The sequence below is a fragment of the Furipterus horrens genome, unplaced genomic scaffold (assembly GCF_987537825.1).
Source record: "Furipterus horrens unplaced genomic scaffold, mFurHor1.1.pri manual_scaffold_1, whole genome shotgun sequence".
Classification (NCBI taxonomy): domain Eukaryota; kingdom Metazoa; phylum Chordata; class Mammalia; order Chiroptera; family Furipteridae; genus Furipterus; species Furipterus horrens.
In genome coordinates, this window is record NW_028327171.1 from 172,893,910 (window position 1) to 172,921,590 (window position 27,681).

At 37.6% G+C, this 27,681-nt stretch overlaps 1 protein-coding gene across 3 annotated transcripts in view; it reads right to left on the reverse strand.

The window, feature by feature from the left end:
- Positions 1-3,560: 3,560 nt before the first annotated feature.
- Positions 3,561-27,681, reverse strand: part of CCDC141 (coiled-coil domain containing 141) — a 165,052-nt gene continuing 140,931 nt past the window's right edge. For 2 of the 3 annotated variants that reach the window (XM_090281222.1, XM_090281206.1), the window contains exons 18-24: positions 27,273-27,413; positions 26,784-26,978; positions 24,408-24,591; positions 20,416-20,528; positions 17,555-17,671; positions 8,860-9,713; positions 3,561-6,761 (exon numbers count right to left, since the gene is read on the reverse strand). In XM_090281222.1, the coding sequence (XP_090137348.1) occupies positions 6,494-6,761; positions 8,860-9,713; positions 17,555-17,671; positions 20,416-20,528; positions 24,408-24,591; positions 26,784-26,978; positions 27,273-27,413 (1,872 nt within the window). In that variant the 3' untranslated portion in view covers positions 3,561-6,493. The remainder of the gene's footprint in view (positions 6,762-8,859; positions 9,714-17,554; positions 17,672-20,415; positions 20,529-24,407; positions 24,592-26,783; positions 26,979-27,272; positions 27,414-27,681) is intronic. The other variant, XM_090281213.1, reaches the window with a different exon arrangement.

Here is a 27,681-nt window from a genome sequence, read left to right on the forward strand (position 1 = left end):
CTTCCCAACACTTGGTGGAACACAGCACGAAGTCCAAATTTTCCAGGTTCCCACAGATCCCATTTCTGCACAAGAATCATCATGGGATTTTTCAGAGGCGGGAAAGAAATATCTTATTTAATTTGATAACCCAGATGAGGATTTGCTAAGTAAATCTATTACTCCCTAAAGAGTAATAGAAATGAATAAACATGCATTTGAAAGGACATCTTCTGGAGCTGCATTAGCTTCAATCATAGACAGGCCGCTGAGGGGTTGCTAGAGAAGACTCTGGAGAAGATGGGCATTTTAGCTTTTCTAATTCTGTCACATAACTGGGCTCCCACTTTGTGTTTCCAATGTTCTGTCTGCCAACAGCGTGTCTGTTTGTGGAGTTGCATAATACATTCTACATACAGAGGGGGCTTTCGGCATCACTAGGTTATTATGGGATAGAGACTATTTGCCATGATTAAAGTATTTCTTTACAGTTCATTTTTGAATTCTTATCTTTAAAAGATTTTGTTAAGTGATTTTTAATGTCAGTGTAGGATTAAAAACGACATTTTGTAGTTGTTTGAATCAATAAAATTCTTGGAAAAGAACGGCTGTTGAATGACAAAGGGAAAAGTTTATTTCATCAGCTAGCTCTGCCAAGCTGTATTGATTTAAGTGGGTTCTACATGGAAAAAAAAAAAAAAAAAAAAAAGCTATCGCAGGAAGCCATCCGACTATAGATTGAAACTTCAAATTATGTAACTATCATTGTTCTGGTTTAAAGAAAACTCAGGTTGGATCAATGTTTTCCAGCTACTCCTCTGGTTAAAATTCACCCGGTTTTTTATTGTGCTACATGAAAACATACGCACCCAAACATTCTTGTCTATACAATTCTTTCTGTTCCCTTGTCCTTTAAGGAACATAGGGTGTTAATTTTATGGTATAAAAAAGGATTTTTAATCCTCCATTATAAAAGGAGGAAAAATAAGTCCTCCTGCTTTAAGGAGGAAATAAAATAAAAATCCTTCTATTTTATAAAAAAGGAGGATCCATCCATTGAATAAAAGGAAAAGCTATCTGGCCAAATGAACTCCAGAATCAAAGACTGTTCATACATCAACAACTTTCTCCACCAGTACTTGGGTGATTCATGATGTTATACATAATCTCACGGCACCAGAAACGATGGTAAAGAACACATTAGTAGCTTTGTACTTTCCATTTGAGGTTGATTTTATACGCAGCTGATGACATTAGAATACCATCTTGTGTTATGAGAGCAGAGAAAATGAATTGTTGCTTTAAGCAGGACATTTCCATCTCGTGGATGGAAACCTTTTGGCTCTCTGATGCAGCTCAAGATTCTGCTTATTATAAATGGAAAACAGCCTGTCATGCTTTGGCATTTGCATTGACAAGCACAACATCAGAGCCTGCTAAGAGGAAATATTTTATTTTGTTTCAACAAAATAAAAGTGGATACACTTAAAATACTGTAGGTACACAGAAATGTTGAGAAGCTTCAAATAGCAATTTCTAGGAAGGAATAGTCATGAATAAAAACAAAGTGGAATAAGATGATGCATTATTCTCTTCCTTTGTTTGGAATTCAAATAATCTAAGTTCTTGGAGCTAGCCTTTTAAAAAAATAATTCCACATATGAATAAAATGCTGGTTTCAAATCAGGGGTGTTCACAACCAGAGTACTGAGCCCCAGCTACAATAAAACATTGATAGTTTGTGTAGTGTTCCAAAGAGGTACCTAAATTCTGGTTTGGACAGTTAGGACGTAGCCACTGAGAGTGGAGACACCACTTCTGTGCTGACATCTGAAGAGACTGATGCCTGATTTCATTTACTCTACACTGTTGGAACAATGACCCTGGATTTTGCCTATTCTCTCCTCAGTATTATTTTGACCACTAGAACCAGCATCTACCTTTAAGTTTAAATTTTCAATCACGGTCTAGCCCAGGGGATCTGGAGGGTTCTCACTTAAGTTTTGTAGGTTAGCTAAGTGTTTTATACATAGTTCATGGCTAGAAGCTGATTTTGACTGGCTATTCATAATAAGGAAGAATAATCAGGTAACAAACACATCTTTCTCTTTTTACATTCCCCCACCCCTCTCTTCAAAAACAAAAACAACAAACAAAAAAAGAAAATACAAGCTAAGTTATTTACCTCTGACAACAATTCAAGAAATATAATATTAAGTGTGACTATGTCTTAGGTGCTGGAAATATAATGATGAACAGGGTTGTGAAGATCCTGCTGATTAAGACTAGCTGGAGGTGACAGATGGTCTAACATGCAATTCCCATGCTGTGACATGAGATGGATAGCTGTGGTGTTGACTGTACACATTGCAGGAACATCTACACTCCCCTTAATGGGTCAGAGGGTTTCCAGGGCGAGTAGTGTCTCAGTGGAACTGGAAAAATCAGCAGGAGTTAAGCTACGTGTAGACAGGGTAGAATGTAGTAAGGGAGTTCTGGGGAGAAAGGACTAGAGAGAAGACGGAGCATGATATGGTAAAAACCTGAAGTTCAGTACAGTTCTGGAGGGGAGGTCAGAAAGGATAGAATAGAGGCTGGCAAGGGGAGGCCAGGTATGAAAGGATCTTGTATACTACTTGAAAGAATTTAAACTTAAGTGAAGCAGCAGTCAGAAAGCTCTTGCAGTAATCTGTTTTATGTCTGTGCCTTGACTCTATGTGATGGTTAACATTATTGCATGAAATAGCTAAATTTTGATCCTGTTTCTTTTCCCAAGTATTTTAGATATTATAAAATATTCAGAGATTCAAATGTAAGGATTTACACAATAAATTTCTCCTGGAATTCAGTGTGAGAAAAACTTTACCACCAACTATTTCTACATCCTTTTATTAGAAAATTGGAACTGGAAAACTCAGCGATCTTGCTTTATAAGAAGCTCAACACACATTTTGCATTGTAGTCCTTTAGGGTGTCAGGTACATACTCTTTTTCCTCTTTCCTTTCATTTTCTTGTTGAAGAAGTGTTTTGATATTAATGTCCAGAATTTTTTCTAGAAGTTAATGGGTAAAAATCATAATTATATCTTAAAATAGAATCATTTGAAGTTACTAGGCTTTCCATTTCAACCAAGAATTTAAGTTCATACTTTAATAATGAGAATTCTTTGATCAAGACAGAAATCCTAGCAAAAAGGAAAATCACAGTTAAGTCCTTAATATTTAAATGTAACCCAGAGCTAATTATTCTTTACTGCTGTGGGAATTACTAGCTAGTTAATTGATAGCCCAGAAAAATAGAGAGGGTAGGTAGATAGGTAGGTAGGTAGGCAGATAGATAAATATACACCAGAAGGTACAAAGAAAACTATCTGAAATATATCTTGAATATCTGCGTAATGCTTTTTTCCTGATACTTGAACTCTATGTGTGTGTGTGTGTGTGTGTGTGTGTGTGTATAATCATATATATATGATCTTATATTTGACATATACTTCAAATATAGTAGGGGCTTTATACGTCTTATTTGTTCATGCACCATGAATATATGAGTTTTTTCCAGAAAGTATTCAGCCATGTAATATGAAAAATAAAGACATTTATTAAAGAAGATACAAGAAACACTGTACATAGGACAATGATGCCTCAGTCCCCTTCAAAATAGTCACCTTGGGACCTCATACAGTTCTCCTAGAGCAGTGGTTCTCAGCCTGTGGGTCGCGACCCCTTTGGGGGTCGAACGGCCCTTTCAGAGGGGTCGCCTAAGACCATCAGAAAACACATATATAATTACATATTGTTTTTGTGATTAATCACTATGCCTTAATTATGTCCAATTTGTAAAAATGAAAATACATCCTGCATATCAGATATTTACATTACGATTCATAACAGTAGCAAAATTACAGTTATGAAGTAGCAACAAAAATAATTTTATGGTTGAGGGTCACCACAACATGAGGAACTGTATTAAAGGGTCGCAGCACTAGGAAGGTTGAGAACCACTGTCCTAGAGTCTCTTCCACTGTTCAAAACATTCTGCAAAATCCTTTGTTGGAATTACCAATCATGTTTTTCTGAGTCTCATCTATGGTCTGAAATCTCTTCCCTTTCAAAGGTGACTTTAGTTTTTGGAAAAGCCAGAAATTGCAGGGTGCCAAATCTGGGCTGTGGTGGGGCTGAGTCACCTGTGTGATTTGATATTCTGCTAAAAAACTCTGCACAGGATGTGATGCATGAGCAGGCACATTGTCATGATGAAGCTGCCAATCACCAGTTACCTATAGCTGCGGCCTTCTAAATCATCCAAATAGAGTCCTTGGAGGAATGTTCAAGCTTAATGCAAAATTTGATGCAGATTTGTTGCTTTACATGCCCATTTTGACCGTGATGGTCACACAGTATACACGCTCACTAAATGGCGTCTACTGCCCCAACTGTACAGTGAAGTTGTCATTGTTCACATGTGCACATTCCAGTCCACTCTCCCTGGCTGCCAGCTTAAATTGATGTTGCACAACTATTCTCATTATATTAGCAATGGCTGGACGTTTTCCGGACAGTCCTCATATATGTATATACCACTCTGCTCCCCAAAGGATTAACTGGCATGTAACAGGTGAAGCAAATGAGCAAGTCCTCATGCCCTAACAATCTGAAACCACAAATTCAACCAAGCTGACAAAAATGTAAAAGGAGATTCCACTAAATTAACAAGAAAGAGAGAGAGGGTGGGACAAGAATTTGTTACCTGGTCCCGCCTGTCCTCTTTGGACATGAATAAATTTCACTCTTTAGCTTCAACATGGGAATAGCAAATAGGTGAGATACGCAAAAGACTTGAATCTGGACCAAATGGGTAGGAGGGTTAACAGACTATGTATTCCCTGGGATGCTGTATAATTTGGAAGAAAATTAAGAGATTTAATATTTTAATTAAACTAACTATGCAGCACAAAAAATGCAACTTTTTACTCAACCACACATTTCACATCTTCAGATAACATTCAATAACTTTTTAATATCAACTTGAATATATTACAATTAAATATTTTATTATTTGTAGACAGTCTTACAGCAACATAATTAATTCCTTCCCTTCATCAAAAAACTATAATGAATTATTCTTTCAATTCAAGATTTTACCCTAGCATGACCAGACTATTTTTAAAATCTAAAAACAAATGCATGTCTTATTCATGTTTATTTTTAAAAGAAGCTAAAAAGATAATCCTCTTTCTGAATAATATATTTCAGGAAGGCATAGAACATTCTTCAAAATTGCAGTGATTATTATAATCATATCATGCCATTTTAGTATACATGTTTTCCCCCTAGATCATACTAAATGCATTCTCCTGAGTTCAATTTCAAGTCTCTGAAAAGGATGTAGCCTTAAGAATTTAGAGAGAAATTTAAGCTCCATTTCATAAAACATCATTTTCTCACATAGGAATAATTAGAGATCACATACTACATCAATCTTTTAATTCAATACGCTGAAAAAAGAACACCTGAAAGAGAAACAGTGGGCAGGAGGCAGTGTAACAACAAATTAGATTAAACAATATAATTACCCTTAGCCTTCATTGCATGCTTTTCATTTTCCAGATCTTTATAAGACATGAAATAAAAACTCTCAATTGTCCAGGAGGTAGATGATGGATCCATTTTCCAAATAGGAAACTGAGGCATTAATATGCCTCACCACAGGCTGCAAAAATGGTCAGCAGCAGAAGCAAGATTAGAAGCAGGAGGAATGGGGTTGCAATTGTATACATGGCTACCAAAGAAAACATGCCAATAGAATGACGGGAATAATGGTGGTCCATTCCCACTGTGTTCCATGTTGCTCTATGACATGCATAGCTGATGGAAGTTTGAAACTCTGTTTAAAGTTGACGGCACATCTGTTCTCCAATGTCAAACCCATGAGATCAACAAGAGGAGTGGTTATTTACAGTGTCATCCTCAGACTCAGGAATGTAGGCTACATTAAAGCCACATAGAATATATTTCAGTAAATGAGATCAAGCCAAGAAAAACAACATTACAGGATACCTAATGCATGAATGAAAATTAGAACTTTAGTTCAATATTTCTACTGTTATTCTACAAAGAGATATTTATGAGTACAATTAAAATCAATTTTCAAACATTTGGATTTGAAATTTGACTCACATGTCTATGCTGTGAGCCTTGATCTGCACGCTCCTAAAATAGGAGGGAATAAACACAGCATACTTTTACTTTGTTTTACATTGAGCACATCTCTTTGTAGAGCACAAAACATGTATCCTTATCCATGGCAAAAATTTACCAAGCTCCTCAAATATATTAAAACACTGAAGAAAACTGGATTATTTTGCCAAAAAGTGGTATTAGCCAAACAAGCGATATGATCAAAATGGAGGGACACTAGATGGGGGATGTTCTGGGGGAGACGCAGGAAAATAAACAGCTGTATTGTCCTTTAGGCTCATGAGAGTGACATCTGTGGGTGCCAAGCCTACAGTTACTGCAGGAGTAGCCAGTACATTAGCGACACACTAACATAGATGACACACAGCGTTATCCAGTTTATTCTTGTGATTGGCGGCCTGCGGTTACCTGTCACATGGAGGATGACATTGGAAGAGAGACTGCCACTAGAGTTTTGGGCCCGAGCCACATAGAGGCCTGCATCTGCCCCGCATACCTTCGGAATGAACACCGAATGTCTTGTCTCCTTGTGTAAAACCTGTAAGTGTCCATCTGCAGACAATTGCTGGCCCTTCTTGTACCTGAAGCAGAGAGTCAGTTTTTAAAGTCAGGATCACTGTTTATTCACATCATATCCAATTTCTAAAAACCATTTGCAAATAGGCCCATTACCACTGCAATATTCTCTAATATAAGCAGGAACTTCGCAGCTACCACAAATTCCAATGGGGCTGTTTATCTTTCAAGCAGAGGTTGGCAGCTGGTGGGCAGAGAAATGCCTGATGGGCTCAGACTGTGTTTTTTAAAAATCAATTTTCTAACACCATTTAACAATTGGAATGTTGCATATGAAAATTCAGATATCCAACTACTCTCACAAAACCAGACCATCTGGTCACACTGGGGCACCATTTGCTGATGACAATTATCTAGAATGGGATATGGTCCCCTCCTATTTGGCCTCCCTCACTCTTTTAGCTGCTATGGACCAGCAGCTTGTGATGTCTGGGATCTGTATTGGAGTGACATTCATCTGCCCCATTACATTCATCCCATTAGATCTACATGAGAATAGCAATGTGCTGTTTTAGAGGAGGGTACTTATACAGTATTTCCTAGAGAAATGAGCTCATTTAATGAATGAATTAATTGTATTAGAAGAAACTATTTCTACATATAAAAGGCATTTATGCATTTGGATTATTACTGTTAATAACATGTTTCTAAAAGTCTTCTAAGAACATGAGCATTCACTGCATCTTTTTGTAAAGGAAATAATTTGTTTTTTTTGTTTATTCTAGATTCTCGTTTATTTATTTATATTCATGTTCTTCTACACAAGAAGTGTGACAAACCTGAATTGTTTTCCGTTCCCATTACCTAAGCGATAATTTTGCATTTTACTGAGTGTCCTAAGAATGTCTGACATCTTGCCAGTTGTTAATGGAGCAAAATTGCAAATCTGAGGACAAGATTTTTTTTCACAATAGTTCTTCAGTATTATAGTTGCAATAGTTCCTTAATAATATATACTAACCAAGTTGTTATGTGGACAAAAACAAGAAACACTTCAGACAACATTTTTCTTTAGGGTAAGTTGATATTTAATGATGAATTAAATATCTTCTAAATTCATAAATATTAAATTCCTGATCTGTAAAAAACATGCAATTGTAAAAACAAAATAAATCAAAAGGCATATAAACGGCCTCACTGTAGCACAAGTGCAGTTACTTTTAAGCGGAGAAATCAAAGTTTCCTCATAAGTTCTTTAGATAACCAGTTCACACTTGAGGTATCATCAATGCACACACACAATTTAATATCTATTACATCATGATGATAAAGAAATGCTATTTTACTTAGTTCAGAAATATAAATGTGTGCCCACAAATTTGTAACTTTGTCCTCAAATAAATCCACTTAAGGATGAAAAATGTCTAAATGTTTAAAATTAATCCAAATATTGAGAAACTTAAACTGCCTTCATAACAACAGTATGTGAATCAAAACTTATATTATGCGGTTTACTTTTATTAAAACAAATAGGCTAAAAAATAATGTCTCCTTAGTGAAATCACATTGTTCACAGCTCAGTTATTACATCTTTCAAAAATGGGTTTATTACCTGTCACTGGGAGTAACTGTGAAAGAAATATTTTTATTCCACCTCTCACACGGAAGAAACATATAAAAAAGAAATCTTAGTGAAACAAATTTTGAAAAAGTATCATAAGTGACTATTGGGAAGAGAAAAAAAAATGAGATGGGTAAATGAAAGAAAAGGGAAAACCCAAATTCTTATGTTTTTTGATTGAATAAGAGGTGTTAAACCAAGAGAATTTCATGCTTATGTAAAAATGAACAATAGGCAAAGTTTCACCCTATCATCTTTAGAAATGTGGAATGTTAAACTGATACAAAAACAGCACAACTAAGTCGCAGTGCTTTTGGAGTTTGTTAAATTATCATTTTAATGGTTACTTTTACCCTCAGGTTATTAGCCATGCTGCTATGAAAATGCGAGTTGGGGCTTTGATGTGAGGTTGAGTCATGCAGAGTTGCAGTGTTGCAGGGTATTAATCAGCTATCTCTAAACCTTTCAGTTAGTGCACATGAATGACTTGCTCAGTGAGTCAACTTGTTTCTGTTTATGGCTTGTCATTATAGGCTACCCACCATGTCAGTGTAGGCTCTGGAAATCCTGTTACTTCAACTTCCAAAGTCACTGGAGAACCTTCCACGACAGTTACGTTAGACAGAAGCCTGGAGAAATTAGGCGCCTGGCTAGCTAGGCTGACCACGCTGTTCTTTGCTGACGTACTTTTAATCTCTTCTCGGGGAACCATTTGCCTCTCATAGGCCCGGCTGGGGCCTAATTGAAACTCCAGGCCCGAGAATGCATCCTGGGGAGCATGCAGCCTATCTCGGGTTTTAGTGACATTATTATCAGCATGCATTTTCTCCCGTGTTCCTAGTGCACTTCCCTGAGCCTGCGGGTGCTGCTGTAAAGCTCTCTCATGCACTTCACTCGGCATGCTCTCCGGAGGTTTAGCATAGATTTTGCTGATGGCGGTACTTTTTCCCAGAAGTCCTCTGGAGGTTAATGGGGGCTCAGCTTTGAACCAGGAGTGAGGCTTCTCCAAATGACTCGAAAATGTTTCTCTCATATCATCACAAGTATCAGCGAAAGCAGCAGGTGGCGGAAGGCCAGATTCCTGGGCCTCCCCTGGACCACTGACCCCCGTCTGCATCTGATAGCTGCTTATGTGAAGGCCGAGGGATGGGCTGTCATGTTCCTCTACCTCCATGTCAGATGGGGCGAGGGGGGAATTGGGGCTCCCGGGTAGTGGAGGCAAGGAGATGTCGTCAGGTGAGATGCATTCACGTTCTTCTCCTGAAAGCATGCCCGCAGGCAGGAGCAGGCCTTGGACACCCCCCTCCTTGCCAGAGGAGGGCTGCTTCAGGTCCCCAGGAATCTGACCCTCTCCTGTTCCACTGACGGCCAAATCATCTGCTACCAGCACCTGCTCCTTCAAAACAGAAAAGCCAGAGCTTTGTGTTAGTCTGAGTTGTCTTTTTCCAGACCTCAGGCTCTATGTCAGACACAACTTGAGAAAACGACAGTGAGTTAGAGCCTGGGGCCCTGGCTCAAGCATTACAGAACTTGAAACCATTTGTCTATTTAACCTTGGTACTCTTCCATCCCAGGACGAAGGAATTGATCAACTGCCCTCCAGTCTCTGAGTGAAATGTGATAGACCTTGTGAAATAGAAGCAAGAAAGGCCTAGTTATCTCTAGTGGAGAGGTTGGACTCGATAAATGGCTCTTCACATTATAATCTGAGGAGTTGCCTTTTGTCACTAAATTCTGCTTTGGTTTATTTGTCTGTACTCTGGGTGAACAGTTCCTAAACATCAGAGGCTCCCTTGTTAGGTAATTTCTTGGATTCTACTAGAATGATCCCTCTTGCTTCTTAGGAAAGCTATTTTTTTAAAAAAATTATTTTTTTTGTCCCACTTTTTCCCCCATTGCCTACCCCCCCACACCCAGACCACCCCTTCTCCCACAGTCAATCCCCACCCCATTGTCCATGTCCATGGGTCATTTATGTTAGTTCCTTTACTAAATCCTTCCCCTACTTACCCCCTTCTCTCCCTCCCCCTCCTTCCCCTGCTGTTACTCTGTTCCTTGTTTTCCTGCCTCTGGTTCAATTTTGCTCATTTGTTTGTGTTGTTCATTAGTTTCCTGTAATAGGTGATATCATATGGTATTTTCCTTTTGTTTCGCTATGCATAATTCTCTCTAGTTCCATCCATGTTATCGCAAATCACAGGAGTTCCTTTTTTCTCTCTGCTACATAGTATTCCATTGTGTAAATGTACCACAGTTTTTCAATCCACTCATCCACTGATGGGCACTTAGGCTGTTTCCAGCACTTGGATATTGTAAATAGTGCTGCTATGAACATGGGGGTGCATAGGTTCTTTTGGACTGGGGTTTCAGGATTCTTCGGGTATAATCCTAGCAGTGGAATCGCTGGTTCAAAAGGCAGTTTCATTTTTAGTTTTCTGAGGAAATTCCATACTGTTTTCCATAGTGGCTGCACCAGTCTGCATTCCCACCAGGAAAGCCATTCTTTTTATTTTTATTTTATTTTATTTTATTATGGTAAAATAGATATAACATTTACCACTTTAACTATTTTTAAGAGTACAATTAAGTGGCAATAAATACATTTCTATTATTGTACAATCATAACCACCGATCAACTCCTGAACTTTTCCATCTTTCTGAAGTGACTCTGTACCCTTTAAACTTTAATTCTCCATTCTCCCTCCCCCCAGCCCCTTCTACATCCTGTCTCTATTTGACAACTCTAGGTATTTCATATAGAGAAAGTCATTTTTCATGACTGGTTTTATTTTCTTAAAGCCCCTTAGTTTTATTCTCACACTGACAAATACCTACTGAGAGCCCACGAGATACTCAGCACTGTGCTGGGCATGCGAGAAAGAGAACAGTGAGTAAAGTTAATACAGTCTCTGCCTTCATGGAGATGCTAGTCTAGTGGGGGATGTAGATATTAATGGAGCAATCACACATTGTGAGCTTTCACAACAAAACACACCCAGATACAACAGAGGAATGCCTGCCACTTATCTTTCTGTCCCATGTGGAGTGCACGTCACGCTAAGAGAGCGTAAATAGCAGTACATCATCTACTGCTCTCACTGTTCTGTTATTTCTCCTCGCAATCCACATCCATCTCCAGTTTAAGCAGAGGCTCAAGTATACCCTCTGGCACAGATTCAAAAGCACATTGAAGCTGAAAAGGATCTAGCTCATCGATCCCAATGTGCTTGTTTTACATGTACTTCTTTCTTTTCTTTTCCTTGGCATTTTCATTGCATTTTCACTTAACTAATGATTACTGGTTTTGGTCCCATTGCTATGCTTGCACATAAGAAAGTTATGTCTTGCCTTGACATTGAGTTCTTCGTTTTAGCATATAGTCCTGCCCCTGACATACTTTATAAGTGATTTTTGAGAAATAAATGTGTTTTAAGTTTGAAGATTAGAAATAAAAATAAAACAGTGCTTTTTCTATGATCCTACAGACATGACTAGTTTTCAGAGAAATCATAAACCCAGCTTAGAGAAAGTGGGTTCTTTCAACCATTTAATAGAAGTTTAAATTCTGGGTCTAAAAGCCAGAGGTTCTTAACAGTCCCTCTCATTGAAAACAAACAAACAAACATATATCCAGTAGGGAATGCCTCTCCTTTTGATTTTTCTACTATAGCTTAGATCTGCCTCTCTTTTTATTTCTTTCTGAAAGTAGAATATTTATTTTCCTTTTCACAGGGACATTGACCCAACTTCCTATTCAGTCTAAAAACTCCTCTATGACATCTGGCAGCCTCTGTTGGAACACTTTTCTTGAAGGGTGCTTTCTTTGAAAATAACTTCATGCTTTACTTGTGTGAAGAATATCTTTCTATATTTAGCAAAGATCTGCCTTGCTGCAAAATCCACCAATGGATCTGAATTGGCCTCCTGGAGTAACAGAGATGTCTGCCTGCTCTCCTGTTAAAACAGCCCTTTGACTATTGAGAAAACTGGTCCCACAACTCCTCAGTCTCTTTCTTTGTACTAAAAATCTCCAAGTCTTCTGCCTTGGCTCCTGGAACTTCCATCACCCCGATCACCTTCTGGGCAGTTCTACTCCTACTGGGCTATACGCTGCTTCATAGGACATTTGCTGATCTAAGGATCATCCAGGGGCAGGCAACACCTTAATGACATCTTTAGGTAACCTGTGCCTCTCCAGAGAAGAATAATCCTTTTAAAATGTATGAAATTTTTCAAAAAGCTTAGAAGAAAACTTGAATAAAAGTCCAGGCTCGCCTCCCCATTCTTCACTCCCTTCCTGGAGAGGAATTGACTTACTTACTTACGTGTTTAGGAGAAGAGACTGAACAACCTCAGCTCTGTCTCTGATGTTCTCTCTTCTGGATCTGCCTTCCACCAAATCGGTACATTCACATTGTATATAAGGCATGAGAAACTGCTGTACAGGAAACCTGTGGTTGTCTAGCTATGCACCCATGTGGCTGGGTAGACAAATCTATCCAAAATCAGAAATGACGTTTTGGGAGACCCTCTTGATAAGTCCGAGTCATGTCCTCCACTCCAGCTTTTACTGGGTACTGATTGCTGACTGCTGTGTCTCACTTTCAGATGGTGCCAAACTAAAGAAGGCAACCCAAGAATATTAATTTTCACTCCCTACAATTCCTAAAGTATAAAAATACTTCTTGCAGAAAATAACACTACCAAATTATGTTTATTGACAATAATAAGAAGAAAGTTTTCTAAAATCTTTTTTAGAAGTTTCCCTACTTAACATTCCCCATAAATATGTTTACTTCCATTATTTGTTTACTTTCCAGAATGCAAAGCAATCAGTAGAATCATCATCTCCTTAATATATATATGCGTTTATTAAAGTGACAGTATTGGTTCTTTTTTATTTTTTATAAGAACCACATAGGACTATTGATTCATATTGAGTTTTTAATTAACTAAAATCTCCTGCTTTCTCTGTCAATTAAATCATTAATAAAAATGTTGAACATGGCACAAGTTAGAACAAGGCCAGATATCTCCCCAAGGTAAGACAAACTGTCTCCAGGTTGACACTGATGAACGTCTTGACACTCTTGGGTACAATTATAACCCTACCAAACTCTCATTCAGTCCACATTTTTCCATTTACCTTAAGAGAGATACCATGAGTTTAGTTATCAAATGACTTTCTGACACCATAATAAATTTTGCCTATGGCACAAACCTAGAACGGCTCAGTAAACATCTCAGGAACCAAAATAAGGTTAGTTTAATACAAGTTTTTCTGAGTTAATCATGTTGGTTTTTGGCATTTCTGCCTTTAATTTCAAATAAAAATAAGCTTTTAGTTTTAAAATCATTTTGGAATTTTCTAAAAATTCCTTTTAAATCCCACAGAATTATACTTTCCCGGGTCCCAAACATTCACAAATACCAACTAATTTTTCACTTTTCCCCACCATTAAACCATATTTGCTGTCAGTAGGAAGTGTGTACGTGTGGGGGAGTGTGTTTCTAGAAAAAGGCAGTTTAATCTAGTATCTCAGCACAGATAGATCATATTTACATCAATCTTATACATTCTGGCAAAAAGGGTGGGAAACTGATCCAATTCACCAAAACATGGCTCGCTCTCAACGTGCTTCTCTGATAGTTGTGGTGGTTTTTGTTGATTCCTTTTTCCTTTTCCCTTCTAATTATATAGTGAAGATTAAGTCCTCAAATCTCTATATACTTTCCCCTCAAAATTCTTACCCACTTTCACAATTAATGACCAGTTAACACTTAAAAATATTATTATTAATTTTGATCCTCACCTGAGGACATGCTTATTAATTTCAGAGATAAGGGAAGGGAGGGGGAGAGAAACATCGATGGGTCGTCTCTTCTATGAGCTCAATGGGGACCAAACCTGCAAGCTAGGAATGTGCCCTGACTGGGGATGAATCAAACCCACCACCTTTTGGCTTTGGGAATGAAGCTCCAACCTACTGAGGCACACCGGCCAGGGCATGGCCAGTTAAGTTTTAATTAATCCTAAATCTGTAGCCTCAGATATTATCTCTGTCAGGATTTCTGAACTTTCAGTTCCATTTATGAACATAATCACTTGGATTTATAATCAGTGCCATGTAGGCAAACAAAATGAGTATCTGGAAGACAGAATATAATGATATCCTGTAGCCATCAAACTGAGTGTATATAGCACCTGTTCTTAAAGTATATAGAGCATGAAGCCATCCACCTATGTGATAAATTTAAGAAAACACCATAAGACTTTACCTTTCCAAATATCTCAATAGGCAGTCTTATTTTGAGCTAAATAAAATTAAATGAAGCTAAGTAGGCAGTGAAAAAAGAAAGACATTGAACACAGGGCTTGGTCTATGAAAGGCATTTCTGGCATTTGGAAGGGGCTCTGAACAGCCAAGGAGTGAGTGGGCACCTTTGGGCACTTGGGGTGGGCAAGATAAAAGAGAGCAAAAAGGTGGTGAACAACGCTCTTCCTTCTCAACTTTTTTCAAAGTGTCTCAAGAACACCTTCCCCTGCCTACCAAGTGATCAGAATTAGAGGAGGAGGGTCCAAGGACTGCCCTCACCCAGTCTGGTAAGAGCACTCCACTGAATTGTTGGGTATAAAAGTAATTCTATGCTATTGCTTTATTAATCATAGGTAGTAGATGAATGCAAAGAGAAGGAAGGTCTGGCTGGGAACCTACGGCATCCTTACAAAGTAGCTTATTTACATGCTTTGTTCCTGTGGAAAGAGTCACATGGCTGAAATTCAGAGTAACTAGGCTGCCCGACCAGTTCTGACACTATTTCTCTGTGATTTGGGGAAGGCAAAATATTTAATCTTTTTTGGCCTCAGTCTCCTAAACTGTAAAATGAGATTTGATCAGATGATTCTTAAAACCCTTCCAGCACTAGAATTCTCTAACTCTTAATTGCTGGAATCACAAGCCTTCATCTTCTCCTGAACAGTTCTGTGACTTCAGGTGAGTCCCAATACTCTGTGCCTCTGTCTAACCTGAGGAGTTTTCACGTATTATTGTGGATTTAGCTTCGGTCCTCACCTTGGGGATAAAACACCATTACTAATCTGTTAGCAGCGCAAAGACCATTGCATTGACTGAAATGTTGCATTTTTAGGTCAGAAAAATAAGAGGTACATTACTATTTCCAGGAGAAAATATTGTGATTAATACATTCTTGTAAGAGTTTGGTGGAACTGATCTTTCTGAGTTATATCATTTTTCTAAGGAATATCAACACAATTTAAGGGTGCCAGAATTGAACTCAGTGATACCTCAACAAGCTTTTTACCTGTTGTTTCTTGTTACCTGCCCATATGGTATTTGGAGGAATCATTATATCTGACCTATAATATAAATGACAGAGATCGTCAGAGGTAAGTGTGATTGAGATGTTTAAAAGTGAAGATTACTGCTGCCCTTTCCTTTTGCTTTCTGTGCCAACTGTGCCAGAATGCATACGTGAAATTATGCCAGTGAGGGTACTTGACAGCTACAGTTGTGGGCCTTCACCTTTATCCTATATAACTGATGACTTAGCATACCTTTTAATTTATATTAAAATAAAATGACTTTTCAGTGAGAGTAAATCATGCATTTTTTTACTGAAAGAAATTTGTTCCTTTAACTTTTCTTCTAAGAAAAATAAATAAAAGCAAGAAAAACTATTTTGAGTAAATATGATTGTTTTCTTATATGCAATAAATTTTGTTTTTAATCTTAGTATATATGTGGTTGATAATGTAGAGAAATGTGCAGAATCTTAGAAAATATGATGTTGGATTTAATGTCTTTTAGAAACTTATTTAAGAAAATGTGATACATTTAATGTTATTCTTTATTATTTTCTAGTAGTTTTTAATCAACGATGAGTTTTGCTCCCCTGGAGACATTTGAAAATTTCTATAGACATTTTTGGTTGTCACAGTAGGTGGGGTTGGGGGGTGGTTACTATGAGAATCTAGTGAATAGAGGCCAGGATGCTGCTAAACATCCTACAATGCACGAGACAGCCCAAACAATAAATTCTCTGGGCCAAAATATAAATATATAAATAGTACTGAGGTTGAAAAACCCTGATTGAGACAATCAGAATAACCAAAGACTAAGTTATAAGACTAGGGTCCCACAAGGTTTGGCAGCTTTCCTTTGCCTCTGAGAAGAACCAGGGTTTAAATAGTTCAAGGTCACCCCACAATAAAAGGCTGTTTGCTTAATGGTTCTTGCTGTCTGGTGGTTATATAATTGAACTAGATCTTTACATACATTTAACCAGTGGAAAAGGACCTATAAACAAGCTCTAAGACTGTACTGACTTCAAGGAAAGATAACTATTTCTCCAAGAGACAGGTGCACAACAGGTGAAGAGATTTTTCTTTTTTTAAGCTTCAGGTCAAAAGAAATATACTTTATTAATTTGGGGCAGTTGAGAATGGCGTTGATTCTGCTTGTTCCTTCAGTTCCTTGGGCGAGGGAGAAACAGGGAGCAGGAAGCTTGGCAAAAAATCCAGAGGTACTGTAATTATAGTCCAGCAGCTATAAATAGGGAGTGAGCAACTTGTGCCAAAAATCCAAAATGATGTGATTTAAGTAACGTGTTTGATGTCATGATGCATATGCATTTTGTGGGTATTTGCCTCATGCTTAATTTATCTGTAATGCATGGGTTTTAAATGAATTAAACATTTCTCCAAATAGTTTAGTTCTTTTTTTTCAGCTGGATACTTTATTTTTGTGCCTGGAAATATCTTAGATGTAGATTCTATGAGAACAAAATACAATCTCATTTCATGTATTAAGCTTTTCTAAATAGTACTGTAAACAACAAAATCATAGCTTGGTGGTATAACAAAGAGGGAAAAGTAAAATCTGAAGTTGGGATTGACTAGAGAAGGACAGTAGGAATGGCAGGTGAAGATGGGACAAATAGGAGAGGTTTGAGGTGACAGTATGGTGTTTGAATGGCTGTCCCAATGTCACTGTACGATGCTGTGGTTCCTGTATTCATTCGGGGGCTCCGAAGGAAATGGCATAGAGCAAAAGGGATAGAAAGGCAGTAAGGGATGAGGACACTTACATTGTATTTACATTGGGAGATTCAATTCAGATAGATAAGAATGCTTCAATTCACTTTTTTTGCAATGCACAGTGACTTGGACCCTAAAACAGAAGTAATCAGTAGCTGAGGCTACATAGTTTTCTCTACCTTATTGAATTCTTCATTGAATATCATCTGCTTATTTCTTACTGGTTCTTTCAGTAGGTCAATGCAATCATCATGGAAGTCTTCTGAATTCAGATTCATCTTTAAAACGTCTCCCTGCTGTACAAAGCGATAGTTAGTGAGAGCCTGGGACAGAAAAGTTGGAGAAACAGTGCCACATAATCACTTTGAAGAAAACAGACCACTTGCGACCTTTTAGTGAATGTTTTCCACCAGAGACTGATGTACTTCCACCATGGGATTTATAAAATTATCCCTCCAAGTTCACAGTTCCCTTCCAGAAGACCTGAAGGTGTACAACATAAATGGAAGGGATGTTGTAGACAACAGAGAGCAAAGCATCAAAGGAAGTAGCAATTTTCAGGCTGTGTATCAGGAGTCAGGAGAAGAAACAGATCCTCAGGAGGTGGGGTGGAGATAAATGTTGAAAAGTGAAGATATACGGCACACGCATACATTACTGGTGGCATGGTAATTATAAAACATTTATGGAATGCAATATAAATATATATATATATTAGAAATGCAAACAATTGATATTGTTTCATATATATATGAAACATTAATAATTATATACCCATTTAGTCAAATCTGGAGAAATTATGCATAGGTAATAACACAAAAGAAAGAAAAGTTAAATGCGTGAAAAAGCTTATTGTAGTGATATTTAAAATGGTAAAGAAGTTAAAAAAAATCTAGATTCCTAACCAAAGTAAAAACATAATTAGGTTGAATGAAAAGGTTGGCAAACTAGTTTGAATGTAACTGGTATTCAAATTTATGAATGGAAATTCATACAGAAAAAAATGGTTGCTAGACATTCTGCTCTGAACTGTAAGAGAGCCACTTTGTCTCAATAAGAACAACAACCAGAACAGTAAGCATGGATGTCGTCACATTCAATCCTAAAACTTGGGGTTAGGTTCCTCTATTTCCTCCATTTTACAGATCAGGAAACTGAGACTCAGGAAGATTAAGTAATTTAGCCAATATCGAGAATCCAATCATCTGAAAAGCTGGTATTTCTAGGCTGCTTTGTTCTACTTTATAGCCTGTGCTCTTAATCATCTCACCATTCTCTCCATCTTAAATAACCAGTTCTTTCAGGAAAAGAAAAAAATATCTATATCTATATCTATATCTATATATATCTCTCTCTATATATATCTCCTCTCTTTTAAGTGGATTTTTCCCAGACATAGACAAATATATTTTTTCTACAGTTTTCAACACTGATTTTCTTTAAAAATTTTTTAATTGAATTTATCAGGGTGACACTGCTTAATAAAATTATATAGGTTTCAGGTGTACAGTACTATAATACATTTTCTGTACATTGTATTGTGTGTTCACCATCCCAAGTCTAGTCTCTTTTCATCACCACTTATCCTCCCTTTATCCTCTTCTACCTCCTCTCACCCACCTTTCTCTCTGGTAATCACCATACTGTTCTCTGTGCATATGAGTTTTTTTTTCTTTGCTTAATCCCTTCACTTTTACATTGGCTTCCTAACTGTGCTCTGCTCTGAAAACTGTCAGTCTACTCTATAGCTATGAGTCTGTTTCTACTGTGTTTGTTAGTTTATTTTGCTTATTAGATTCTACATATCAGTGAAATCCTGTGGTATTTTTCTTTCTCTGACTGGCTTATTTCACTTAGCATAATGTTTTTCAGGTCCATCCATGCTGTTGCAAAAGGTAAGATTTCCTTCTTTTTTATGACCGAGTAGTATTTCATTGTGAAAGTGCACCACTGCTTTTTTGTCCACTCATCTACTGATGGGCACTTGGGCTGCCTCCAAATCTTGGCTATTATATCAATAAATAACACTGCAATGAACAGAGGGATGCATATATTCTTTTGAATCAGTGTTTTGGATATATTCCCATAAGTGGAATCACTAGATCATAAGGCAGTTCCACAGGGGATGCAATAATATGCATTGTCTGTAGTATTTTTATTCACCAATAATGAATTGTCATGAAAGGAAACTATGAAAACAATCCCATTTACAATTGCATCAAAAAAACTTCCTAGGAGTAAATTTAACCCAGGATATAAGACTTGTACTAGGGAAATTATAAGACACTAAAGAAAGAAATTGAAGAAGATGCAAATAAGTAGAAGTATATAGAGTGTTCATGGATAGAAAGAATTAATATAATTAAAATGTCTATACTATCCAAAGCAGTCTATAGATTCAATGTAATTCCTATCAAGGTATCAATAGTGTATTTCACAGAACCAGAATAAATATTCCAAAAATTTATATGGAACCACAAAGACCCCAAATAGCCACAGCAATCTTGAAAAAGAAATTTGGAAGAATCACACTACCTGACATCAAACTACACTACAGACCATAGTAATCAAAACAGTATTGATTTTCTATTTCATGAATGATGCTAATGTATAGTTTAATATTTTCATAAAGTTAAATGGTTAATGAACATTGTATCTTAAGATTAGTTCTATTTTCTCTGGGGCCACATTTTGGAGGGGAGAAAAACTTACATCCATCATTTATGAGCAAAAACATAAGGCTACTTAATACAAACTTTAGTCTGATTTTAATGACACACATTTATCCTTTAGGACATGATCCATGAAAATGTAAATGAGACACCTTAATTGTGTTTAGCCCTCATTCTCTGCAATGTTTTTTCTCTGCAGTGATGGAAAAGAAACAGAACTAATTATCAGAAATACCTAGATAATTATGTCAGAAAGGTGTGAAATAAATGTGCACATTATGTCCCCTGAGAATTTCCTTTAGAACATCTTTGCACCAGAAGACATTTATTTATATCACTTGAAAACACATATTCGGAGAAGACACTACCTTCAGCTTTTCTTCGAGCTCTGTGAGAGAACCACATAATTCAGTAACAGATTCAAGAACTTCTTTGTGTTTTGCCACTATTTTTTCAGCATATTTCTGTCCTTCTTCAACACCTGGGAAGGAGAATGAACTAAATTATTTTTAAAGGTCAAACTCGTGGCAGAAAAAGAGAAAAAACACTAATTCATCTCCCTAGTGTCTGGTGTAAGGGCTGGTAGATAGTCGTCGTCGTCGTCGGCAGCCGTCCGTCTCGAGAGACGATGGTGTAGCTTCTCAAGAGTCTATCTGCACCGCCGAGGATGGCTGTGCAGTCCGACTCGGGAGTGACATGGTATCTGTCTCCTCCCGTGTTGAATCAACATCTTGCGATGACGCTGAAGCTACAGAGCCTGGGCAGGGTAATATGGAGGGTCTGCTGTTGCCCATGCAGCAGACCCCCCCTCTCTTCGCAGCTGAAGGGTCCAAGGGAAAGACGGAGTCGATACAGCTTGGGTTCAGGTGCGCCGCAGGAGTTGCCGGTGTTGACTACAACGTCAAACCGCCTTAGGGACTCCGGCTCCGGATTTTCTGTCGGGGTTTACTCCCTTAGCCTTTCCCCTGAAGAGGTATGCCGCAAGGCAGCGGAGGTTTTTTGGAGTCAGAGTTTTCCTTCTCTGATGTGCCCTGACTGGAAGATCGAACCAGCGACACTTAGCTCGCAGGCCGACGCTCAATCCACTGAGCTAAACCAGCCAGGGGTAGCTGGTAGATAGTAAGCGCTTAATAAATACATGCTGAACAGATAAATAAAGAAGGCATTTTTTGAGAATCAGGTATTCTAGAAAAATGGTTACATTTACTGTAACATGTCTCTTTTAAGTAACCTAAATAATGTTCTGTAACTGTATTAATATTCTTAAAGCTCTGGCCCTGGCTGGTTTGGCTCAGTGGATTGAGCGTCGGCCTGCGAGCTAAGTGTCCCTGGTTCGATCTTCCAGTCAGGGCACATCAGAGAAGGAAAACTCTGACTCCAAAAAACCTCCGCTGCCTTGCGGCATACCTCTTCAGGGGGAAGGCTAAGGGAGTAAACCCCGACAGAAAATCCGGAGCCGGAGTCCCTAAGGCGGTTTGATGTTGTAGTCAACACCGGCAACTCCTGCGGCGCACCTGAACCCAAGCTGTATCGACTCCGTCTTTCCCTTGGACCCTTCAGCCGCGAAGAGAGGGGTGGTCTGCTGCATGGGCAACAGCAGACCCTCCATATCACCCTGCCCAGGCTCTGTAGCTTCAGCTTCACTGGAGAGGACACTCCAGCGTCATCGCAAGATGTCGATTCAACACGGGAGGAGACAGATACCGTGTCACTCCCGAGTCGGACTGCACAGCCATTCTCGGCGGTGCAGATAGACTTTTAAGAAGCTACACCATCGTCTCTCGAGACGGACGGCTGCCAACGGAATTCTTAAAGCTCAATTCTAATCAGTTTTCTCCTGTTCAGAACATTCAGGGGTTCTCGGCTACCTAGAATAGTATACATTCAAGGCCTTCTATAATTGGTTTTCATTTGCCTCTATCAAATGGATATTACCCTAATTCTCCCACATATTTAATCTCTGGCCAGCCTCAACAAGCCACTCTTGCCTCTAAAGACTGACCACTGGGCAGTGTTTCCCATACTGGGAATGCCCTCCCTCAATTCCCTATTTTTGCTGTCAAAATCCTACTTACTTTCCAAGCTTTACCTTAAATGCCAACATCTTTGTGAAAATGTGTTTAGTCTTTTCCTACTGTGTTTTCTCTCTCCCTATTGGAATAATAGGAAAAAAGTGTCTATAATGTGCATAGACATTTTATATGCATTATCTAATGTAATCTTCCTCAAGTAGATTCTTTTGCATTTAAAAAATGAGGAATCTGAGGTTCAAAGAACCTGTTCAGGTAACCCAGACAATCACTGGAGGAACAGGGTTTTGGACCTGGGCTATTGTAATCCAAAGTTTAGGTTAAACTGTATGTATTGCACAGTGTTAAGGGCTGAATTGTGTACCTCCCAGAACTCATATGCTAAAGTCCCAATCCTCAGTATCTTAGAATGTAACCATTTTTGTAGATAAGGTTTTCAAAGTGGTAATTAAGTTAAAAAGAGGCCATTAAGGTGGAGCCCTAATCCAATATGACTGATGTCCTTATAAGAACAGGGAGAGACAACAGAGGTGTGTCCAGAGGGGTGTCCATTTGAAGAGGCAGCAGGAGGTGACCATCTGCAAGTCAAGGAGAGAAGCTTCAGGAGAAGCCAACCCTGACAGGGCCTTAATCTTGAACTTCCAGCCTCCAGATCTGGAGGAAATAAATTTCTGTTCATTAAGCCACCCAGTCTGTAGCATTTTGTTATGGCAGCTGGAGCAAACTAATATACACATTTTATACCTTTCTCGCTGCATTGACCATATCATGATTTCTAAGCCTAGACCATACATTCCTGAATGAACTAGTTTTATTTGTCTTTATATCAGTTAGAGCTCCTAGTACTTAAGAGTTACTCAAAAAAATCTTTGAGATAAATTTACTTGCGTTAAAATTCTGTGTAGCCTGCAAGAGTTGGTATAATATTTATAAACTATCTTATTTGATGCAAATTTTTAAGAACCTATAACTTCCATACTAAACAGAAAAAGACTCATGCTGTTTATTTATTCAATAACTCATTTATTCATCAAATATTTGTTAGAGACTTAGTATGTATCATGAAGCAGTGAACTAACAGGTAAAATTCCTTTTCTAATAGAGTTTACAGTTTGGTAAGGAGAGGCAGAAAACAGACAAATAACTATAATACTCTTGTTGGTACTAAGGATCAGGAATACAAAACAAAGCCGGATACAGCATCATGCATGATGGGAGGGGAGTGGGTCTTTGTGAGTACTTACCATGTACTAAAATTGAATAGGCACTGAAATATAGTGAAAAAATATACTTCCCCTGCCCTCAATGAGCTTATGGTGAGTAGGACAGACACTAATAAACAGGCAATTATGCTACAGTATGAAAAATAAAATAATAGAAGAAAATATATACAATGCTATGAGAACAGAGTGCCTCCAAAATTTTGTGGTGCGACTTATTCAGTAACAATAGTAAGAATGCAACATTGCGTTAGTTTTCATTAATTTTTCAATCTATATTTTATTATTTTATATTTCTACTCTTTTTAGGGAGAAATCATTAATAATTCATACTCAATAATTTAATATTAGTACAGTACATATTGTTATACAAATTTTTAGAGAAAACAACCATCTGGCAGCAGCTGTGGCAGCGAAAGGAAGCATTTTACCACCTGTTGCTACCTTCTTCTGGGGCTGAATTTGCCTGGTCACTGTGAGGACCCAGGGGGCTTCTTAAATGGGGGCTTCCTTTAGCTAGAAGGACTTATCAGATAATACAGCTAACAACTTACCTTTCCTAGTCATGGAAAAGAGGAAGGAGCACCATGAGATGGTACTTTCAGTTTTTCTATTTATTCCACAAGTTAGAGGAAGGCAAGAGAAAATCTTCCTGCTTTTCCTTATATCCACAAACCATAACCCTCATACAAATGAGAAGGCTGCAGACTTCAGTCTTAGCTTGATACTTACAGTATTATGGGAATTTCATGTCTTTCAAGGAATCACGCTAGTGAAAATTAGATTTATTATTATTTTTTCTCTACATAAGCTGAGTATTATCCTAGTTTTATTATCCTGGAGGTGGTCAACAAGAATGGTGGAGACATAAACACAGAGAACAAGAGTTTATATAAGATAATTAAAACTCTGCAGGCTTCATCTGCAGACATAAGTTCCTTCCTCTATTCCCTAGCGTTTGCTGGTTGTGGGCTCTTATCTTGACCCTTTTCCCTGAGTAGGTTGGTGTAGAAAGGACTCCGAGGACTTGCTATGCCCTGTTTTCTGCTGGATTAGGTTCAGAACAAATCTGTTTCTTGGGGAATCACTGCATATTTTAAGAGACCTCACCATATAATCGCTGAGCGAGGCTGCTGATCCCCTGAATCCTTTCTTCTTGCTGAGGCACTGAAGGCATGATAAACTTATTGAACTGCTGGCGGAGAACTTGCACAGCCTCTTTCGTCTGGCATTCTGTGGAATATCTTCCGACTCTTACAACTGTGGCACTGGCATCTTCACACCAAAAGTGACACTAAATTAAAATGGAACAAGGCACAGATTAAAAAAACACCATCATTCTAATGTTTTTCATTTTGGCCACTGAACTATCAAATTTAAATTTCCTCAAACTTTATATTCACATTAGTTTGAACTCTCTAAGTCTTAACATGATATCAAAACATGATCATATACTTTTCACTTGGATATCAGAGTAAGAAAGTAGAAGTATGCAAATTCATTTGATTTTTCTGCCTGCTTAGATTTGCCTGAAACATAACTTACAAGGAAGGATGTTGCATACTTGCAAGAACAGGCAGTATAAAAAAGTGTATGGGATCTCCCATTTGGGTCAGAGTTAGCCAGGTTGATGGAGTCTCAGATATGGCCCAACTTGCTGGCTCTGTGGGGGAGGGTTTGGAAAGGGATAATGGCCTCTGCTGGCCTTGATACCAGACAGTTCAGTGTCTCCCTGTACACCACTGGTGCCTTTCAAGCTGCGCCCCTGGTGCTGGAGCTCAGAGGGAGCAAGTCTGAGCACGGAGATGATAAGAAGGTAGAAAAGAAGGAGAAAGAGGAAGAAGAGGAAGTAGAGAAGAACCAACAAGTTGATGAACAAGAGGAGGAGGGCGGACAAGGAGTACAAACCTAAAAGACATCCCTCTTTTAAGGTGCCTCATCTCTAAGAAGTTAGAACAACTGAACTTCATTACAATTTCTCAAAAATGCTTCAAGCAGTGTTGCAGAAACAATGTCAACAGGAGTCTGTCCAGAGAAGCTCCTAGACCCTGCTTTTCCTTACTCAAGTTTGTCATGACAACCACAGTTTTCAGTGACCAATGATATTTGTTTTGAACAAAAGGAGGAACTGATTATGCTGAATATTACCTGAAATCTATTTCTGTAGAAATTGTTCCACCAACCTGTTTCCAAAAAAAATGGCTAATGGAAAGGATGATCCTTTGCCCATATTCCAAGACGAGTTCTACTTGCACCTTCCCAAGTTCCTAGTTTACTTGCCTCTTTAAAACTCCAGTCTCCCTTCCTTTACTTTGTGATGTTCCCCAATAATGAATGTTTTTCTTACTGTAATAGCCTGAATAAAGTCATATTTTTAATTCACCAGTAAAAAAAAAAAGTGTATGGCACTGAAAGAATCCAAATATAAGCTAAAAGGAAATAAAAAAGACCAAGTATACAAAATCCAGCCTAATTAGTTGAAATCATTAACAATAAATAGATACTGTAGTGCCTGAATAACACTCAAATGACTTCTCTTTTTAAGAATGAGATTTAGTCTAGATTGAGGAAATATCATTTAAGGATAGCATTTGACCTTTTTTAAAAATAGAAGACACTCAGTCATATTTTCAAAGCACAGTGGAGAACTGCGAGTCTCCTCACTGAAAATAAATGACCATGATGGAAGCAACATGTCTCACCAAGGCCACAAGCCCTTACACTGAGTGAGAAATGGAAACACATGACTCTGTTAGGAGCTAGCTTTAAATAAGTGCTGCAAAGCTACAACAAACCTATGTATTAGATACAGAAGAATGATCCTGATCCTTCTTAATATGGTGTTAAATCTAAAAACTCTCTGCATCAGGGGTACAGAGAGGTTTTTTTTTTTAAACTGCAGAATAATGGGCTACAAAGAACATTCCAGAACTTCAAGTGTAGTGTCTTCAATACAAAGTCTGCAACTACACTAATAACTTTAACTTGTCAAATTTCATATATTTTATAAATACTCTTCTATTTATCCTCTTGACAAAAACAAAAATAACACCAATAATGATTTTAGTACTTGAAAAATCCCACTATTACCTTTTCTTTCTAAACACTTTCATATTCTATGAAGTAGATAAGTCATTTGAGTATTTTAAACAGATATCCAGCTGTGAACATAATTCCATGATGGGTTAAACACCTTGAGTTGACAAGGTTATGGAGAAATGAGAAACTCTCATATGTTTCTAGCAAGAGAAAGTCAGTCAAATCTTTCTTAAGACCATTTGGACAATACATTCAAAACCTTGTAACATCCATCCCCTTTGGTTTAGCAATTCTACTTTAGGAAATTGTCCTAAGGAAATAATCATAAAAATGAGCACGATACATGGATTTAATGACAATAATAGCTAATGCAGCATTGCTTTAAAGAATCAGGGTTATTGTTTAAGACAACATTATAATAAGGACACCACTACAAGAAGAGGATACCTCTTCGATCATCTCTTGGAGATGCTCAGTCAGGTCCAAATTCTTCTTGTAATCTGTTACAACTTTAGCAAACTCATCCACATGCTGTTGCAAATCCTTCATGGCCTCCAAGAGGATAGTAACTTTATTATTTGGATAATTTGAGAAAGAATCAGAAGTCTTATTCTCAACTTTTTCCATTTTCCTTTTTAAAGCCTGTGCCAAAAAAAGTAAAGTTTTTAAAATAAAATTCAATTTTTATTTAAGAGACTAGCTAGTAGTTAAATATTGGAGAAAAACTTGGAAAAATTATTGTAGCCTCCTCCATTATAATATGCTAAAATCATAATCATTACAAATGTATTTTGGAAAAAACAAGTTAACAAAGTGGAGACAGACTCACAGATACAGAGAACAGACAGCTGTCAGAAGGGCATCTAGAATTGAAATGCAAAATGACTTTGCATAATTGTAGTAGTACATGCAAACACATACACACTTTTTCATTACCTGTATTTTTTCAGCATACATATCAACTTGTTGGATTTGATATTTCAGAGCCTTCAGATTCTTGGCTTTTTCATTTTTCTTAGAGTAATTAAACTTCAAATTGTTAAACTTCTTTTTGATATCTTTGAATGACTCTCTGAGCTGCAGGTCAATAAAAAAAAGATAATTTGCTTAAAATGAGAACAGTAATATCCACTTGTAATAAATGAAAATATCTAAACACATCAAAATATTCATAATTGTCAAAATGTATTCAGAGTGATTTTTCAATAGAAAACAAGTCTGCTAAATGAACATATGATGTGAATGCAAACATATCCCCAAAATATAAGAATTATGAATTTGTCTCAGTAATTTGTAATTAGCATTACATTTATAGTACATCCTTTGGCCTCTAACCAATAAAGTT